This window comes from Thunnus albacares, chromosome 6, assembly GCF_914725855.1.
Source record: "Thunnus albacares chromosome 6, fThuAlb1.1, whole genome shotgun sequence".
Lineage (NCBI taxonomy): Eukaryota > Metazoa > Chordata > Actinopteri > Scombriformes > Scombridae > Thunnus > Thunnus albacares.
In genome coordinates this window covers 26583167-26602848 of record NC_058111.1, presented here as the reverse complement: position 1 = coordinate 26602848, position 19682 = coordinate 26583167, and the positions used below count along the sequence as shown (strand labels likewise).

The 19682-nt window shown below is 39.6% G+C and overlaps 3 protein-coding genes across 3 annotated transcripts; 1 reads left to right on the top strand and 2 right to left on the bottom strand.

The window, feature by feature from the left end:
- Positions 1-549: 549 nt before the first annotated feature.
- On the bottom strand, positions 550-2578 carry LOC122984089 (microtubule-associated protein RP/EB family member 1-like). The gene is made up of 6 exons (XM_044354395.1): positions 2542-2578; positions 2065-2175; positions 1842-1931; positions 1660-1758; positions 1525-1575; positions 550-1410 (listed from the first exon to the last, which is right to left on the bottom strand). The coding sequence occupies exon 6, from the start codon at positions 1372-1374 to the stop codon at positions 931-933; it is 444 nt and encodes a 147-aa protein (XP_044210330.1). The 5' UTR covers positions 1375-1410; positions 1525-1575; positions 1660-1758; positions 1842-1931; positions 2065-2175; positions 2542-2578; the 3' UTR covers positions 550-930.
- A 414-nt stretch (positions 2579-2992) lies between these two features.
- Positions 2993-10650, bottom strand: LOC122983480 (suppressor protein SRP40-like). The gene is made up of 15 exons (XM_044353213.1): positions 10064-10650; positions 9371-9522; positions 8992-9099; positions 8157-8258; positions 6725-6812; positions 5956-6008; positions 5658-5780; positions 5416-5499; positions 5223-5271; positions 4526-4530; positions 4324-4372; positions 4147-4208; positions 3723-3797; positions 3421-3472; positions 2993-3036 (listed from the first exon to the last, which is right to left on the bottom strand). The coding sequence occupies exons 1-15, from the start codon at positions 10083-10085 to the stop codon at positions 2993-2995; spliced, it is 1068 nt and encodes a 355-aa protein (XP_044209148.1). The 5' UTR covers positions 10086-10650.
- A 699-nt stretch (positions 10651-11349) lies between these two features.
- tp53i13 (tumor protein p53 inducible protein 13) lies at positions 11350-19244 on the top strand. Its single transcript, XM_044354936.1, has 9 exons — positions 11350-12581; positions 12739-12819; positions 13140-13175; positions 13569-13627; positions 13761-13839; positions 14996-15124; positions 16426-16635; positions 16784-17918; positions 18180-19244. The coding sequence occupies exons 1-9, from the start codon at positions 12462-12464 to the stop codon at positions 18284-18286; spliced, it is 1956 nt and encodes a 651-aa protein (XP_044210871.1). The 5' UTR covers positions 11350-12461; the 3' UTR covers positions 18287-19244.
- Positions 19245-19682: the final 438 nt, after the last annotated feature.

Genomic DNA, 19682 nt, shown 5'->3' with positions numbered 1-19682 from the left:
TGCTCAAAACTACCCAACAGTATATAAAATAGGCTAGTTAAATTTAGCTCCATTTACTTACAGCATCAGCAATAATAATCCAGTAATATATGATAGTGTAACAATCACAGGGTCCATTGTTCTGAATTATGAGTAGCTACTTCTACTTTAGATAGTTTACAGGACAGAGTATTTTTATATTTCAGTATTTCTACTTTCACTCACGAAAAGGATCTGGATACTTCCTTCACCACCATATATACACATATATTATATTTAACTCAATAATGACATCAGGATTGTGACTTCTCATTCTTCTTTGCTGGTTCAGAGAGACCTTGCTCCATATTTTGTTTTGAGTACACACAAGCATTAATCCTCTGCCTTTCTAGGTGTGAAAAGATGTGTTGGACCTTTTCAGTAAAGCCCCAACTGTATTATGAAAGTAATAATAAACCTGCTGCCATCAATGTAAATTTACACAAAATTATAAAAAAGACTACTTCATACTACAACTAATACTACCTCTAATAATAATAATAATAATAATAACAGACACAGCAAACGAAATAAAATCGTATTGTTTTATTCTTCAAAGCAAGTCTTGAATTATTTCATGTGAATTGACATTTCCTCCACAGATGTGCTTTTTCTTTCTTACCATTTAAAAAATTATAATATTATCATTTTTCAGGATACGATTATCCCTCTCATCATGTCACAATGCATCTTTACCTAGTAACCTCTGTATTCCACAAGAAAACACAACAAAAACATCTCATTTTATTTTATATGAGTGGTCATATTTTCCTCATCAGAGCTCTAAGATTCATCATTAGAGAAGATTCATCTTTAGATTGCATGCATTTCAACTTCCTCCAATTTCATGTAAGCCATGTTTTTTTTGTTTTTTTTAAATCAGTAACATCTATTTAGATCTATGACATCTCATCATTGATAAGGCTTGGGGCCTCTTAGTAGATCACTAGAGGTGAGGTTGGAAGTGGAACGGGTGCTTCCGTCTCCGTATCTCCTTGGGTTCCCAATCAAGGACTCCATGGGGCTGGGAGGTCTGCGAATCCTGTCTACCATATTCAGTGAGGAGCCAGAATAAGAGTGCCTGGAGACAGCCGAAGAACTCAGAGGATCCGGCTTCAGGACAGGCTTAGAGACAGCCGAAGAACTTAGAGGATCCGGCTTCAGGACAGGCTTAGAGACAGCTGAAGGACTCAGAGGATCCGGCTTCGTGACAGGCTTAGAGACAGCTGAAGAACTCTGAGAATCCAGGTTCAGGAGGGGCTTAGAGGGAAGTGGTGCAAAGGGAGCGCCACCAGGCTTGGAGCTGCTGCCACCGGATGCTGAAAGTTCGCTACCGCCTGAGCCTGAAACCTGCATTTTTGGCTCACCGCTTTCCTCACCATCAGGGCTTCCCTGGAATGAAATCAACACCACCACCCCACATGAAGGATACAGCAAATATAGCCTGAGCCAAGAACGAATAACAGCTTATATGTCGTATATAATTTAAATTTAAAGCAAACTCACAGTCTGCTTCTTCTTCTTCTTGTCAGTTTCACTTCCAGATGAGCCCGAACCCTGAGGAGCAGGGAACCAGTAAGATTCAGTCACTTACAGTATATGAAACATAATCTGATGATATTTCCATTTTGTTTAATTTACCTTTTTCTTCTTCTTCTTCTTGTCTTTCTTATCCTTTTTGTTTTCCTTGTCGCTGTCACTGGAGCTATCAGATGAACTTGATGAACTGGAGCTTGAGTCCTGATCAAATACAAAGCATACAACAGTTGATCATCTCTCTTTTTGTAAAACAAAAGATGAGCACTATACACCTACTGAATTACCTTCTTTTTGTCCTTCTTCTTTTTCTTCTTCTTGTCTTTCTTCTTCTTTTTCTTCTTCTTGTCATCATCACTGCTAGAAGAATCTGAATCCTTAGATGTAAATAAATACATTTTGTTAGTGTATTGCTGTTTTTTTTCATGAAGAGACATCCCATCTGAATATACATAGGAATTGGCACTAACAAATATTAAGAAGCAGGAGGCTGCTTTACAATTGCTTTACCTTCTTCTTGTCTTTCTTTTTCTTCTTCTTCTTGTCCTTTTTCTTCTTCTTTTTCTTCTTCTTATCATCATCACAAGAAGAATCACTGGAGGAGTCAGAAGAAGAAGAATCCTGGACAGAAAAAAGATAACATGTCATATTTAACTTATACAGTAGTAATTACACCATAGTAACGTTAATGTTATAGATACTGTTGTGCTCGTTTGCTCATCACACCACCTCGTGCATGCTGACATTGTGATTCAGTTGTTTCGCTCTACATATTCAGACATTTACTGAAGATCAACAACAGTAAGTTTTTCCAAGAAATTTCACATTGAAAGAGTTGTCAGGCTGTTTTATTTTCATGTTCCACATGTTTCAGCATTTTGGAGTTTGTGTTTTGAAACCTTTCTGGAACATATTTGTTGATTTTCAGGAGGTAAAATCCTGACATGTAAAACAATGAAGGGACCTCATATTTAAGCTTTGTCTCACCTTCTTTTTCTTCTTCTTCTTATCCTTCTTCTTCTTCTTTTTCTTATCTTTCTTTTTCTTCTTTTTCTAAATAAAAAAAACACATGGACTCATGATAAAATTGTGCATTCACTGTATTTGTTGATTTTGTAAACATCTGAAGTATTATATATATTCATATATATTATATTCATGCGTGTGTCATCTCACCTTGTCATCATCACTAGAAGAGGAGCTATCATCAGAGGAGCAGGGCTTCTAGAAAAGACATCAGTCAGTCAGTCACAGAAACCAACAGGAATCTTTATGACCTTCAGGGGCATTAATCCTCTAAAACAATACCATCATAGAACAGTGGAAAGTGAACCATGTTTACTCAACAGCATGTTAAAACAATGTTTTATTTTTCACCTTCTTCTTCTTCTTCTTCTGCTTCTTCTTCTTCTTCTTTTTCTTCTTGTCATCTTCACTATCAGATGAGGAGGAGGAGGAGGAAGAGGAGGAAGAGCTGGAATCCTGTAAAGAGATGAGAACAGTGTAATATTAACACAAAACACAAATGAACCAACCAAAAAAAGGACACATACAAAAATTAGGATTATATAGAGGAAGACAAACCTTATCCTTCTTCTTCGTCTTCTTCTTCTTCTTCTTTTTCTTCTTCTTTTTCTTCTTCTTGTCATCTTCACTATCAGATGAGGAAGAGGAGGAGGAGGATGAGGAGGAGGAGGAGGAAGAGCTGGAATCCTGTAAAGACAGAAAGACGAGAACAACGTATTAACACAATACACAACCAAACATACAAAAAAGGAACATACAGAAGAAGACAAACCTTATCCTTCTTCTTCATCTTCTTCTTCTTCTTTTTCTTCTTCTTCTTTTTCTTCTTCTCATCTTCACTGTCTGAGGAGGAGCTATCAGAGGATGATGAAGAGGAGGAGCTGGAGGAGTCCTATAGATCAAATCAAACACAAATATCCACATTGATATCTACAAACATCCCACTTGAGTTAGAGATATTTACACCTATGAGTAATTCAGTTTTCAAATCACCCAAAACTGCACACAGAAGCACATTTTTTGTATCTGTTTTATACTAATATACTAAATTTAATGTGCAATATAAAAATGTCAACATACATATTGTATGTACAGCACTCTTTTCACTATCATCATGATGTACACATAGTCTGTCTGTATACCTTTTCCTTCTTCTTCTTTTTCTTCTTCTTGTCTTTTTTGTCATCATCACTATCTGAACATGAGCAAGAATCCTGCTGAGAAAAAAAAGGGAGTAAAAAAAAGTCACGGTGAATTTGGACTATTCTGTAACACAGCCATTACCAACCATTATGCAGCATTATGCAGTAAATTTTGTTTAGAGACATTCTCTTTTTATCACTGCGTACACATGGTGATCACCTTTTTCTTCTTCTTCAACTTCTTCTTCTTGTCCTTCTCCTCCCCTCCTTCTCCCTCATCATCACTTAAGTGGCCTTCCTCCAGACCGTCATGGAACACCTCTGCTTTGCTCTGTTGTTACGACAAAAGAAAGCAATGATTTATCTGTGCATTTGTTGCATATATATGTGCGACATGCAAAAAGTGTGTGTCTGAGTATTTCACCTTGTCGGCATCTTTAGCTTTCTTTTTTTCTCCATCAGCACTTGATCCTGCAATCTCACCATCTGCAGAAAAGGAGAAATCCAAGCGATACTACATCAACCTCGTGAACAGGTTTGGTTTTGACGATGTCATTTGTAATTCAGTCTCTTTCAATCACCAAAAAGTGGAAACACTCACCAGCTGCTGAAAGAGCAGCACCACTGCTGATCTCCTCCGGCTCCTCATCCTGTGAAAAAGCACAAACACAGTCATCTTTTATTTCCCCTACAAATCTCCACACAAACCTGTATACAATAAATGCACACACACACACACACACACACACACACACACACACACACACATACAGGCATGTGGAAAGATCTTTCCATCCTCTTACAGGTCCTGACAGGCACAAGAGCTACACATTTTCTCAGGAGGTGTGCACTATTCACAAATCTGCTTTGTTCTTTATTAAAAGCACAACAAAAACAAGCTTCTCTACAGTTGTGAATGAAGAAATGGAGAGTTTCTGCCTCATATTGTTCATATTTTTTGCATCATATTTTTTGCATAACATAATACAAACTAAGCCACCTGCAGGCAGAGAACAAAGAAACTTGACTCAGCATTCCTACAATAAGTGGAATACCTTGAGAGGGTCACATGATGAAGAGCCTCACCCCCGACCTGAAAACCTACTACATAATTTAGAGGCCTTAGGCTTTTTAAAAAAACAAGGAGGGGAATTTTTTTACCTTTTTCTCATCCTTCTTCTTCTTCTTCTTTTTCTTATCCTTCTTCTTCTTCTTTTTCTTTTTATCTTCGTCACTGTCAGAAGATGATGATGATGATGATGATGAAGATGAAGAGCTGGAATCCTGTGTCAATAAAAAATGTTTTTATCTTTAGTGAAAATGTACAAATTACATATTAGTGTTCTGCAGAAGCCTCCCAGTCTTAATGTACATAGTAAATAACAGGCTGCTTTGGACAAATGACAGAACATCTTCATTGTTTTACCTTTTTCTTGTCTTTCTTTTTCTTCTTCTTCTTGTCCTTCTTCTTCTTTTTCTTTTTCTTCTTGTCATCATCGCTGTCAGAAGAAGATGAAGAAGAGCTATCTGAGGAAGAGGAGCTGGAGTCCTGTGAAAGAAAAAGAAACAATACAATCAACACTTTTGGCCATTTACATTTAAACAGGGAACAGTCAAACCAAACAGATGACACCCAAGATATTCACAATATTGTAACTACATAGTATTAAATAAACAGATTTTTTAATCATACCTTCTTCTTTTTCTTCTTCTTCTTCTTCTTCTTTTCATCTTCACTGTCAGAGGATGAACTATCAGATGAGGAAGAACAGGAATCCTGGGAAGTAGAGGACGTACAGTAAATGTTCAGTAACAGATGAGTGTTTTATGTTTTATTGTTTTCATTACATGTATGGTTTAATGACATGTGCTGATCCTTTAAGACAGTTATTTATTGTTGTATAATCTGCTGCATTATAGGCAAAGTTGAAATACCTTCTTCTTCTTCTTCTTCTTCATCTTCTTTTTCTTCTTCTTCTTCTTCTTGTCCTTCTTCTTCTTCTTCTTTTTCTCTTTCTTCTTGTCATCGTCCTCATCTGATGAGTCAAGACCCTGAGGCTGGTAAAATGAAAAATGCAAGAAGAGGAGAGAAATTATGTAATGTGATATGATATGATTCTTTATGGATTACAGACATTAGCAAATCCGAGGTATAACACATTGAAGTGAAATTTATTTCAAACATGGCCCCGATCGTAAGTTCAACAGCCACAGCATTCGACTTCACTCTCACCTGGCTCAAACTCTGTCCCTCTCCAGACGGCTCTTCCATTTGGCCTTCGGTACCTGAAAACATTAAATGCATTCAAATGTAACACACAAGTATGAATTGCATGTATTGACAACAAATGCTGCAGATTATTGTTCATGGTAATTCTGCTGACTTTACCGATGAATACAGCCAAACACAGGGCTTTATAAATATTGGAAATATGTGCAGATTACAACTGCTGCAATTTGACTGGCAACCCATTTAGTGGCCTTCTCTTCTCTGTGTCACCATATACTTCAATTGTCAGTCCATTATGATGAAGACATGAGTGAATCTGAAAGATCTGGATGAACTGGAGGTTTCAACTCCATTCTGCCAAAGTGCCCTTCAGCAAGATATCGACTTTAAATGTCAAAATTGGCCTCACTCTCAAATACAGACCGCAACTATTCAGACTGTACATTAACTGGCTATTGAATTACACTTGCAGAGTTCTCTAAGGAGAAGATGGAGAATAATATTCTAAGTGAAACAAAAGCAGACAAGATGAAGTTCTTCAGTTTCTTGCAAACAACCTTAGAAACGCTTTTTCAAGTTTTTGCAATACAAGCATACTTGCAAACAAAGTCACTTGGGGCGGGACTGTGATATGCAACGCATGCTTTTGTAAAAGAGAATACACAGAGCTGAGACACACATTCATCTCATGAGACTTGATATAAGCAGTCATCTGAATACATAAAACTATGTTGCAGAACGTTGCAAAGGGGAAATTCTGTATTTCACTTACCAGACTGAGATATGATGACATTGTCCCAGATGTACTCCTTCTCCTCTTCCTTTTTCTTCTTCTTCTTCTTCTTCTTCTTCTTGTCATCCTGCAAGGGAATGTTGATTCTGTCATAACTATAGGTTGTGTTTTAGTGTTGTTTTTTTTATTGTTGTACTATAATGTGTGTGTGTGCTTGTTTGTGAAGCTTGTTGATGAATTGATTTATATTTGCTTAATAAAAAATCATGATACAGTCATAGTTGGGTGTCACCCACTAGTTATACATGAAGAATTGTCTATCTTCTCCGCGTTTAGATAACAAACATCCACACCCACTGTGACCAAGAAGCCAAAACCAACACGCAGCAAATGACATGCACAGACTGTGCATAATACACACAAACTGGCTGCATGGCCATACACTACTACTGCTGTGTAACGATGCATGTAAGCACGCACACACCCCCATACCTGCACATACATATTTCTGAGGCGTTCCCATTCTCCCCAAAACAGCTACAAAAATCACATCTGAGTGTAGTGTCATGACTTGCTGTGGTTGACACAACAGGCATGTCAAGCATATGACTGGGTGTGTTCCTCTCCTGTCAGATATCTCCTGCTATCAGATCTACATGTGCCTCCGCCTAGTACTCAGGCTGAATCGCACGGCAGTGTAATGGACTCCTACTTTCAAAGGCTCTGATCTTATGATTTTTTTCACCTTAATACTTTACAACCAATCACTCCTATCAGAAGAGAACCAGTGGGTAAAAACTCAGCTCTGAGGTTTCTTTGAACTGATTTTTTTCTTTTCTTTTAGTCTTTTGTCTTAAAAGCTTGCAACAGCTGAGCCGCTTGCCTTTCCCCGCACCTCCTGATTTTCAGCCCACGCCTTCAGAAAATGAGTAAGACATCAAGTCATCATGTGATTGCAGCTACTTGAAGCGGAACCTTACTAAGCTAGGCAAAAAGGTGAAAGTGGTGCATGCCCCATTTGGTATTTGTGTGCTCTTGTTGATGTTGCAGACTTGGTGGAGAGTTGACGAGCTTATCCCCGACTTGCCAAAAGACTATAATGAATACTCAGTTTTTAGATTTCATTCAATTTGAAAGAAATCCCACCCTAAATATTCTCCTAACATACTGTATTGTCAGCTCTGACAAACTCTTATATCCTCACTTGAGGCAGCGACATAGTTGGAGAGGACTATCAGTCCCCTATGAGCTGATGTGAAACTGTTTGTGCTTTTGGCCAAGGACTTAATTTAGCACCGCCGCGGGAAAGATTTCTCAAGGATTAACATAAACAAAACTGTAACACCATCAGATTTACACTCTCTTTCACTCCTTTGAGATATTTTGGCTTCAGCTGAAAAAAATATGACTTCTGAGCTCTTTGGTGTTGACAGGTATGTAATTGCGTAACCTATGCCATAACTAGACTTACCTCACTGTCACTGTCTGAAGAGCTACTGGAGGAAGAAGAGGAGGAAGAGGAGGAGGAAGAGGAGGATGAAGAAGAGGATGATGAGGATGATGAGCTGGAATCCTGTTGAGAAAGAGGTTAGGGAAGTTATTGCTCAACATTGTGTACACTTTGGACAGATTTATTTATACCCTCCTTTGTTGGCGAAAGTGATAAACGAGTCTAAATGAATGAGTCACCATTAACACACTGGAATAGGGCTATGTCACAGCCGCTTAGAGAGAGGAGTGTGGCTGGCAGCAGAAGGGAGGGGCGTTCTAAGCCCTCGGCGACACACAAAGGGAATTATATGAGAAACCATTTTACCGAGAAGACACACGGAGGCACACACACGCCCATCACAGCTATGCCGTGAGCCACTCGAACCTATTGAGAAAGTGATCATTTCATTCCTAGTCCTCTCCTGTTTGACTGGCTGTTGCTTGGTGCAGCACTTCCTTCCTCTGTCAGAGGTGAGGACTGTGCAACTCTCTGAGTGTAGTTTCTAATCAGGGCAACACCCGCTTGAAGCCACAGGATTGACTGACCATCTAATAAGGTGTGATATTTTACTAGACATGCGGCGACTGTGCTCAATAATAGTACAGTAAAAGCAGAATCAAGTGTCAATCAAGAAATTAGTTTAACTCCATAACAAACTTCAAGCCATTTAAGATTCTCTTGTTACAGCGAAGACATTATTTCCCTTTAAGCTGACAGTAACTGTTTTGTTAATATTTGTATTTAGGCACTTTGCTGTTCAGGTTAGTAGTGATTAGTAGTTGGTTAGTGTTGAAGATAAGATTAAAACACATACCTTCTTCTTCTTCTTCTTCTTCAGCTTCTTCTTCTTCTTCTCTTTCTTGCCGATACCTTCATCCTCACTGTCCGAGGAGGACGGAGAGCTGTCAAGTGAGTACAGCTCCTTGGGAAAGACAAAAATACAAAATCAACATTATTTACGGTGTCCCTCAAAATCTTTAGAACATCTGGTGGGAATGAATACACACAAACAGAGCTGATATGCATTACAGTAACACTTAATGTTCTTTACTTTAATGCAAATAATGATTTTGCAACTGCAGGAGTATTTTTGTATGTATCATGAATATCTGGTTATAAAGTATTATGGGTCTCTGCTCTTCACCTTGTTGCAAAAGATTATTCTGTGTGCTTTGAACGTGTCCCTTACTCACCTGTCCATGTCCTGCTCCTGCTGGGTGTCCAGGTTGACTCTTGTCTCCCTCCACCTTTCCCAGGTTGGCAGGCTCTGCCACCTCAGCAAGGGGCTGCAAACCACCCTGAGGGGCTGCTACTGGGTGCACCACACCTGCAGCTCCACCTGGAGCTACACAGTTCAGGTTGACAGGATTAGAGATGTTCTGAAGACAGGCACCAATACCTACCTCTCTTTAGATTTAAAATCCTTAGAAAGACCTAGCTAATGAACCATCAGAATATGCAAATTTCACAGAGGGTTAGCAACCTGTTTCTATGATGCTGGTTGTACCATAACAGCAGAGGGAATGATGGCACTTCCTTATTCTTTCACTTCCTTAAATGGAGTGCCAGTTTCAAATAGAGGACTAAATATCAAACATAAGGGCCTAAATCAATAAAATGGTTCCTGCAAATTGAGGACTATCTGCTGCCCTTTGCCATAAATCCAATGAATTGCTTAACTATTACAATAATTCAGCAAAGTGCCACACCTCTAACAGCAGAAGGGGTCTGCTTTGTGTAAATAGGCTATATCAGTATATAAAACAGTAATGTTTCCTTCCTGAAACAACTACTGTCTCTCTATTAAAAGAGAAACAAGCCAAAATTTCATCAAACTATAAACAAAGCAAACTGCTGAATAAATCATAGCCAAAAAGAAAGCAAACCTTTGTGGAGGGTGGACTCCATTTAGGTCCAGACTTCTCCTCTGTCCAGGGACCTAGGTCTCCTCTGACAGACTCACCCGTACAGTTTTATGACAAGGTGTGTGTGTGTGGAGAGAGTGATATGGGAGGGGGAAACAGGGATTGTGCCAAATTAAAAGAGACTTCTCCTCAAAAGTTTCAAAATAAAACCCACTATGAAATATTTTATTTAGCATTGCAAAAAAAAAATCAACCCAATATATATTTTATGTACCAAGTCCGATGTTTTCATTCATATGTACCATCTGTGTGCACAACAACTGGCAGATTGTAGGCCTGCATTTTTTATTTGGCAGACTATTTTTATAGAGTTTCTTTTATTTTGAAAGCAACACCAGGTGTTAACCTGGCTGTTGTAGACTGGCAGGTTTACCTGTGCTAACAGGTAAGGCCTGTTTCAATGCCTGTGGTGAGAGGATAGTAGCTATTCACACTATCTGCCCCAGGACAAAACCAGGAAGTAAGTTTTACTATGGAAACAGGTCTGTAGTACCCAGTGGTGGAAAGTAACTAAGTGCATCTACTCAAGTACTGTACTTAAGTAGAATTTTGAGGTATTTGTACTTTACTTGAATATTTCCATTTGATGCTATTTTATACTTCCACTCCACTACATTTCAGAGAGAAATATTGTACTTTCTACTCCACTACATTTATTTGACAGCTTTGTTTACTTTTCAGATGAAGATTTGACACAATGGATAATATGACAACTTTTTAAAATACAACACATTGTTAAAGATGAAACCAGTGGTTTCCAACCTTTTTGGCTTTTGACGTCTTACAAAAAGCAGTGTGTAGTTGGGTCACATTTCAGATGTCTGTGAGTTGTTAACAGCTCCACCAAATAGTGATTTTTCCCTCTAGACTTCTCACATGGTTTCATTTCAATAAATGTTCAAATGATCCAATATTTCACCAAAAATCAAAGATTAGAGAAAAAGTCTAAAAACTGAAAACAGATTTGTGTTTCAAAACTTTGTTTTTCTTCTCTCCCATTAATCATGTAACGATCCCTCAGATTTATCTGGTGACCCTAGGTTGGGAACCACTGCACTAAACTAGCTAACTGTATATAAAGTAGTTCAAACTAGCTCCACCTCCGGCAGCTACAACAGTAACATGCTGCTCTAACACTGATGCTTCAATATTAATAATCTAATGATGTCATATATAAAAATATATCAGTCAGAGGGACCAAACCACTACTTTTACTGCAATACTTTAACTACATCAAGTTGATAATAGTTAAGTTACTTTTACTTAAGTAGGATTTTTCATGCAGGACTTTTACTTGTAATGGAGTATTTTTACACTACTGTATTAGTAATTTTACTTAAGCAAAGGATCTGAATACCTCTTCCACCACAGATGGTACCATTACAATTTTGTACGCACGAATTAATTATTATTAAGAGATTTATCCGTGATACCTACCGCACAAAACTTGTTTGTCCTTAGTTTGGAGCAGCGCATTACTGAGTTTGAACTAAGTCGCAGATAGGAAACTTTTTCCTTTTTCCATTAGTTTGTAGTAATCAAATAAACAAGAACACACGCATCATGAATCATGAACACTGATTTAAATAGACTACTGTTTTGTCGCCTCCCAGAGGATATTCAGGGTTAAAACCATGGACCACATAGGTCAAACGTCTATAGTTTGTTCCCTTCCCGCTTCCGTAGTTCTACAGCTTGTAAAGTTAACTGAGATCACAAGAGAGCCAGCGGAACTCCGGAAAAGCAATTTGCTTTCTAAATAAAAGTATGAACATCACTAGCTTAATTCAAAAGAGAAAACAACACCGGAGTACACTGAACTATAGGGTGTAAAATACTTAGCTGACTCATTCTATATAGATACATAGAAGAAGATCTAGTTAGTTTATGAAGTTTCAACTTCATAATCTAGTTAATGAAGTTATGATACAATGGCCTTATTTTGAAGATCCTAGGGGAAACGGTATCTTTCAATAATGTCGACTGCTTGTCCGCAGTTTATCAAACGTTGCATAGCGAAGTAATGTTGAGAGGACACTTTGTAATATATTTTCTGCGTGATAATTGGAAGATTTTCAATCTTTAGTTTAACGTTATAATGTAGAACAGTTAGCTAAGGTTAGCTTAAGTTACCTCAAAGAAGAAACCGGACTGTCTGCGGGGTGTGACGGTTACCTTTTTAACCGACATTTGCATGTCTCGCCACTCCTGCTCTGTTATGGAAAGGAAAATAGTGTTTTGGCTTTATGAAAGGTCAGTTCTTTGTCAGTGACTCTGTAGCTAGAGCACCCGAGGGAAGTCATGATAACTAGCTAAATGTTGGTCTTTTCACACCTTGAATGACTGACTGGTCGTCATCATGCCGAGCCAAACGACATCCCCCCCGCCGCTGACAGTGACTGTACTGGCCGCGCTGTGGGTCAGTTTGGGTCGGTGCGGTGTCTCAGAGTCTCCGGGGCCAGGCTGTGACAATGGAAAAGTAAGTCAAAATATCATGTCCGCTTGTGTGTGTCTGTGTCTGTCTGTCTGTGTGTGTGTGTGTGTGTGTGTGTGTGTGTGTGTGTGTGTGTGAGAGAGAGAAGGAGAGAGACTTTGTACTTTATGAATATAAGTTTATACGTGTGTGTGTGTTTCAGCTCTCACTGGACAGGGACCTGCTGCGTGCGGATGCTGTTTATTGGGACTGTCCAGTCTTTATGTGGCCAGAGTCTACTCAGGTAACCATGGATACAGCAGCAGACCTCATCATCATCATCTGTGTTACATATTATCCTCAGTGACTCACTCTCTCATATGGGTGGAGTGTGCTATAATACACTGGGTACCAGGAAGTTTAAACAATCATAGGAAAGTAAATGTTGTGGAAAACCTTGTACATCTGACTCTGCCCAATAGAGTAACTCAACTTCTACAAACTACTTGGTTCGCTTGTGATCCCCTCACAGACTGACACACATTGGCAATGATCAAGTATTTTTTTTTTTAGGTTGCTCTCTCAGTTGTTTAACCAGTGTTCACTCTCTGCTTTTATCTACAGAGACTTCCCAGTATTGACACAGTGTATGATCCTGAGGTGAGTAAACACCTAAGCACGCGCTTTATGAGAGCAACTGCTATCTCTGTCCAATCTTCCCCAACCTTTGACCCTCCAACAGTAACATGACCTGGCTTTTTATTTAAATCAGAACACAGCAGGATTACACTCAGTGACAAATCCTAATTCAAAGTTCACAAATTTTAACTCAATGCAGGAAATAAACTGAACACCTCTATGATGCTGAAATAATGAAATGTATCCGTTGCAGGTTCAGTTTGAGTTAACTAAAATATCTTCCTTGTTATGTAGTTGTTGCCAACAACAACTCAGTGAACACTGAACAGCTGCTGACTTGGTATTTGTCTTGGGTTTATAAAACCAATCCAAATATATGGTGATAAACTCTTATCTGAATTCTTGTCCCTGCAGCCAGCCAGGCCAATCTGCATGGATAAACCTATCTCCTACAGCCACACCATTCCCAACAGGTAAGACTGTGTGGATAGACTTATTAAAAAACCCACAAAAATATCTAATTTTGGTCTCTGTGCTGCAATAAGTCATTGACAGATGTCTTCTTATTATGTTGTGTGTCTGTATTTGTATGTGTGTGTGTTGTAGTGGAGCGTACAGACCAGTAAGGGCAGAGAGTGGAGAGTACTTGTACTGTCCTCCTCAACGGTGGCTCAATAACTTGCATGTAAGTCACAACATCAGACGTCTCTTGCTGTGCTGCTTCTGCCTCCATCTCCTCACTCATCACAATATAATCACTATATCTGCTCACTACAGTCAACTAAGAAGTCAACATTAGTGTTCACAGCATCGGTGAAAAACAACATGGTTGCTTTTTTGTGAACCCGTTGTTCCGGCGTTATGCAAGACTTACTGTAGACAGTACTCACATACAGTACCCGCATGTACATTCAGCATTCAGACAGCTTGACACATATAATATGGCTGTTGCTGTAGAAAAGGAACACACTTATACATCTAAGTCCCTCTATCATAATGTACAACAATTTCACCTTCAATGATTTATAGCTGATTGATTTTAATTTGTGCCACATGAAAAGGCATCCAAGTATCTCCAACCAATTTTTTTTTACAATCTCCTTCTGTAGCCTTTACCTCATGTAAAACCTGCAACTTTACAACATTGAAAGAGACACAAGAGGCAACATGTCACAATTTTTATGTTTTCTTAGAATAACCAATTATTCTGAGTCTGTACTTTCCCCATTACCCCAATTCTGAACAGTCTGTCCTTCATTATTTCCCAGGACAGGGAAATGTTTTACCCAGAAATGCATCAAACTGCAGAATTGAGGTACAACCAAAGTCTTTAAATTTAAATGAACAATACAAGGAATCTTCCAGAACTCACATACTCCCTGTTTAGACCCTTGGCTTCAGGGCTGCCACTGGATATGGATTTTCAAGGATTTAACAAACAAACAAGGATTATCAAGGATTTAACAAACAGTAATGGCATATCAGGGATTCTTATTAATGGGCCATTGTACACCAGAATATACTGTATATCACAGTTCTTTTAACACATTAGTCGGTGTTTCTCAGCTGTTTTTCTCCAGAGAGGAAAGCAGAAGTTTTCCCCTTTGGAATCTTTGTCAGCTGAAAAACATTTTTTAACAACAGCAGGAATATAATAGATATCATATTTACATCATGGAGACACTCAGTTGTAGCTACTGAATGTCATAAAGTTTCACAAAACTGGTGGAAACCCTGTGGTGATGTTTTTGTTTTGTTTAGGGTTTTTTTTTTTTTTTTTTTAGCAGAAAATGGGGATAATGACTGTCACATGTGTGCTTGTGTTTTTGTGTATTTTCCAGCATGGAGCTACTGTTTTGCTCTACCATCCCTGTGCTCCTCTCCATGAGCGCCTCCTCCTGTCTGCGCTGGCTCGCTCCTGTCTGCCAGAATACATCATTACCTCACATCCACAGCTCAATAAACACATGGTAGGACAAACACTTCCTCTCTGTTTTGTAACCCATCAATGGCAGTGAGGGACAGTGGAATCTCAGTACTTTCTTACTCTTTTAAAGCTGTGTTTTCAGTTCACTTGTTGAAATATTTTCTTTGCAAACTTTGATTACATGCTCTTTGTTGCTTTAATACTTGAGCAGGGCCAAACAATTCAAGATGTAACATAATCCCGCTGTTGCACAATTGGAGGTTTTTAGGTATTGACTAAGCAAAGCCAGGCCTATCAGGTATCTGCTAATCCACCTTTTAGGCTTTAACAGCCTTGATTAAGGTGTTCTAGATATTTAAATCAGTTATGTTGTCTTGCAAGTAGAAACACTTTGTTACTGCAACCATCAACCTCTCCGTTCTTATCAATATTTCTGTTCTATTATATAACAGGTATTGTCAGTAGCGTGCTTTGATGCTACGTAATCCAGTTCAACTGTTAATGATCATAAAAGCAGAATTACAGTTTTGTATAACAACATAAATTAGCCATTGGAAATACTCAAGAGTAATGTTAAGAAGAAATAACAGATTCTCAATTTTTTGTTTTTGGATCTACTTTTCTCCATTTATTGCAGTGTTTGGCACCACCAAGCCAAAAAAACTTTTCTTTAATGCCAAAAATAACGCCAAATATCCATTCATTCGGAAAATCAGTAATCATTTGCATTTGGGAGCCTCTGTGCAGCACTGTTCTGAAACATGAGTCGACCTCTGTGTTGTTGCCCGGGAAACTCTTGACATGATGTGAGTGCCACTGCTGTCGGAGTGCCTTTAAATTACTGCAGAGTAAGAGCGTATGGGATGCAGGTTAGCTATTGGCGCCACCTAAAGAGAAAAAGCTCTAACACAGGGGACAAATATAACCAAATATATTAAAGTTTTTCTCCAAAACTCTGGAGACAAGCAAAAATACATATGGGGAAGAAGGAAGAGTGACAGAAGTGGGAGAAGTGAGAGTGGGCAGAAAGGGGGAGGAAGCTCAAGCTTATTTTTATGCAATAAATGCAGCTTCTTAAGTCATCTATTTTTTGGTGCGTACCACCAGGCCTGAAAAAAATTCTAGGGGAAACACTGTATTGCATAAATGAAGTCAGTAGTTCCAGTATGCTTCCTCTCTATCTTTATGTTTCTGGAGGATCCTGCTCATCTTTGTTATTTTCTTGTTATAGACAGGACCTTTTAGGGCAATTATAGTGTGTTAGCATACTGTGATATTGAAGGTGGATTTCAGCCAGTGGAAAAAAGAGAGTGGCATTATATTCACTGTTTGCTCTGTGTTCAGCCAATAGCCTTGGTGTCTTGGGGTCGCACTTTGGAGCTGTCCACTGTTGCCTCTTCAGACGTCTGTGATTGGCTGGAGACCACAACAACCACAAGAAATCCATTCGGCGGTGCGAGCCAGAGTAAGAAGTACGACCTGCTGCTGACGTGGTCAGCAGAGCAGCATCGACAGCAACGCGCACATCCAGAAGAGCACTCAACAAAAATTAAGGTTTGAGCTGTTCAATTGTGCTGATTTAGTTCACATGGTGCTGATTTCTCAGAAACGTTACTTGCACTATAATTAAAGCAGCAGAGAAGAGTTATTTCAGTAGTAGTCCTGTAGATGTTTCTAAGTAGCCGTTTCTCCTAATCCCCAGGAGTCTTTGAGGCAGTGCTGTGAGCGTACCGTCTCTTCTCTGCCCAACGGAGCGATGGAGGTAGAACTAGATTCCACCGTGAAGGACGAAAAAATGAATCAACTGAAAAAGCATGTCAAAAGGAGGCAAAGAAGAGCTGCCATCAGACAAAATCAAGTGAACGTTGCAAATGAGAACATGAAAGAAGACACCACAACACAGGTCTCCAGTTTTTTGACCAACCAGACCAACAAAACCATCACCAACGGGACGGGGAACTCCCAGAACTACAACAGCACGCACGCATCATCAGCAGATTCTCCTCCAGGGAACACCACTCTCTCAGATCCACCAAATCCAAGCGAAGCTCCAGCTCAGTCTAAGATCCAAAATCAAAGTCAGAGCCTTACACCCTGGCCCACAACTCCTTTAGGATCTAATATATCAGAGGCTACACTTAAACCTGATTCTTTAGGAGTCGGGGCCTTTGAGTCTCAGAAACACAGGGTAACACTGCAGACGGCCCTGCAGCCCAGTCCTGCACACACTGACCTCAAATACCAAAACCCCTCAAAAGCTCAGCACAGTGAGCAAAACCATACTGCCAGGCCTGAAGCCCTGACCCTCAGCTCTAAAGACAAAGGTACAGACTCCACCAAACAGAGAGACAAAGATTCTACTAAACGCAGCATGAAAGAGAAAAACTCCGATAAAGACGTCGGAGCGAAAGGAAAGATGAAGGATAATGAAGTAGTAGATGTAAAAGAGAGAGAGGTGGAACATAAGCACGCACACAGTGGTACACACTCTCACCATATAAACGACAAGACCGGCCAATCCGAGCCTCTGTCCCAACATCACCAAAACCAACAGCCAGCCAGTTACCTGCCTAACACCCACGACTGCGACGGCTGCAAAGCAGGCGAACACTGCGAATGCACCAAGGGCTCAGGGGCCGAGGGCCGAGCCGCGGTAATGAGCAAAGGGTTGCCGAGGACACCCAGGACGGACGAGGCGGTGTGGGCGGCGGCGGCACTGGGCTTCCTGCTGGTTCTCCTGACGCTGTCGGTGCTTCACACGCGCCTGTACCGCCACTGGAGGACCACGCCCAGTCTGTACTGGCGTGACCCGCGGCAGGACTACGACAGCGTGGCAGGTAGGTGGAACACGCAGAGATCAATTAGACCAGAGAGCTAAAATACACACATAGGAGCCCACTCTGCTAAAGTTACAGACCCTGACCTCTAACCTTCCTTTACAGGGATCACCCTGACCTTCATCAGTGTTCAGATTCTCATACTGATCCATTTGTTAATTTAAGTTCCTGTTAATCAGTTATTCCTCAGCCTATGCCCAAACTATCCATCTAATTTCAGTAAAGTTCGATTAATGTTTTTTGTGCACACCTGTCGTTCAGATGTTATCCGCAGGAGGCTGCGAATCGCAAACAGGAGGCGGAAAAGGGGCAGAAGACAGGAGTGTGTTCTCCTGCCCAGCTCCTCCAGCTCAGATGAACATCCATAGAAAAATGAAGGAAACATCCCCAACAAGAATGTCAAGAAGGCGCCAAAGTCGTTTGTGTGTAGAGATGAAGAGTGGACCAGAGCAGAAGGAGGATGTATTGCATATATTAGACTTGTCTTTTATCTGTACCTGTCAGTATGCTGTTTATCTCACAGGGCAGGACTGGACCATCTTTATCAAAAGCACTGAGGTGTTGCTGGATATCCTAAAAGCTGATGCTGAAATACCACAAAGCAGCTAAAGGGTCAGTTAGACCCTGTGTCCAAATTGATTGGACATATGACCTCTCTCATTGGTTGCATTTGGATTGTTTTAGATCGGGACTATCATTGTCTCTATTAGAACTGAAAAGGGTGTTTGGACCATCCAAAAGGAGTGCTGGAGTCTGTTATTACAACACAGGGGCAAATCATTTCTTACCAAATTGTGTCTAAGTACAAATAATAGCCATCAAAATAATTAAAGAAGAAGTCAGTGTATATTATAAACAACTTTCATCAGTCTGATGGTCCTTTGATGTCCTCAGGACACTGGATAGAGAAGCCCACAGGTATAATTTAGTGCAGCACATTTTATGTATTTTTACTAAAGCTTATAATTCATTTGTCTTATCATAGTCTCCTACACAGCAGTCAGTGTGTATGGCCCCATATTGAGCACTCCATGTATTAGCATCAGTATCAATAGCCTGCAGTTCTTGCCACTTTTTCTACCAAACAGTTTTTAAAATTGTGTGGAATTCCTTCTGTGTTTTGTTTTTTTATGCGGTTTTATAGTAACATTGTCATTTTTACCTGTGAAGGTTTAGTATGTGAATATGTCAGTTGCTGTTTTAAGCAACACTGTGTGTGGTACGAACACGAGTTTGTCTTTTTTGTTTGTTTTTTTTATTTTGAAGATGACAGATTTAGAGAGAGAGATGGAATACAAAGACATTAAATTACTTGACAAGTGTTAAGTGTGTGGACTGTTGTTTGTTTTATTTGCATGTGTGTGTTTGAAGGGAATTTGATGCTAAAAAGACTAAATGTGGCAGATATCCACTTGATATGACTAACTCAGACTGCTGAAGCCTCATATAAGCTTCAGATAAACCTTTAAATGCATTTCTGCACACTATCACTGTGTGAACACACTGTGGATTTTGGTCTCCATCACTTACACTGAAAGCACATTTGAAGGGGATCTTTTAATAGCCAGTATGAACAGGAGGAATGATTGATAACAGTAAGTAAGACCTCTTTCAGTGGTCATCTGGGCATCCGACTGTTGTTTTAAGACAGGTTGAAAAATTGTGAACCTATCCTTCAACGTCATCGTCTTGGCTTGTATGACATTAAAGGATAGGTTCAAAGATGTTTGGGCTGCTGTTGCAACAGTAGATTTATGAGAAAAT

Coding starts and splice junctions, on each gene's coding strand:
- LOC122984089 (XM_044354395.1), bottom strand. CDS start 1,374: ATGCAGGTTTCAGGCTCAGGCGGTAGCGAACTTTCAGCATCCGGTGGC.
- LOC122983480 (XM_044353213.1), bottom strand. CDS start 10,085: ATGGAGTCCACCCTCCACAAAG. Junction 9,523..10,063: donor GGAGTCCACCCTCCACAAAG/GTTTGCTTTCTT, acceptor TGAACTGTGTAG/CTCCAGGTGGAGCTGCAGGT. Junction 8,259..8,991: donor AGAAGAAGAAGAAGAAGAAG/GTATGTGTTTTA, acceptor CTTTCTCAACAG/GATTCCAGCTCATCATCCTC.
- tp53i13 (XM_044354936.1), top strand. CDS start 12,462: ATGCCGAGCCAAACGACATCCCCCCCGCCGCTGACAGTGACTGTACTG. Junction 13,840..14,995: donor GGTGGCTCAATAACTTGCAT/GTAAGTCACAAC, acceptor TGTATTTTCCAG/CATGGAGCTACTGTTTTGCT. Junction 15,125..16,425: donor CACAGCTCAATAAACACATG/GTAGGACAAACA, acceptor CTCTGTGTTCAG/CCAATAGCCTTGGTGTCTTG.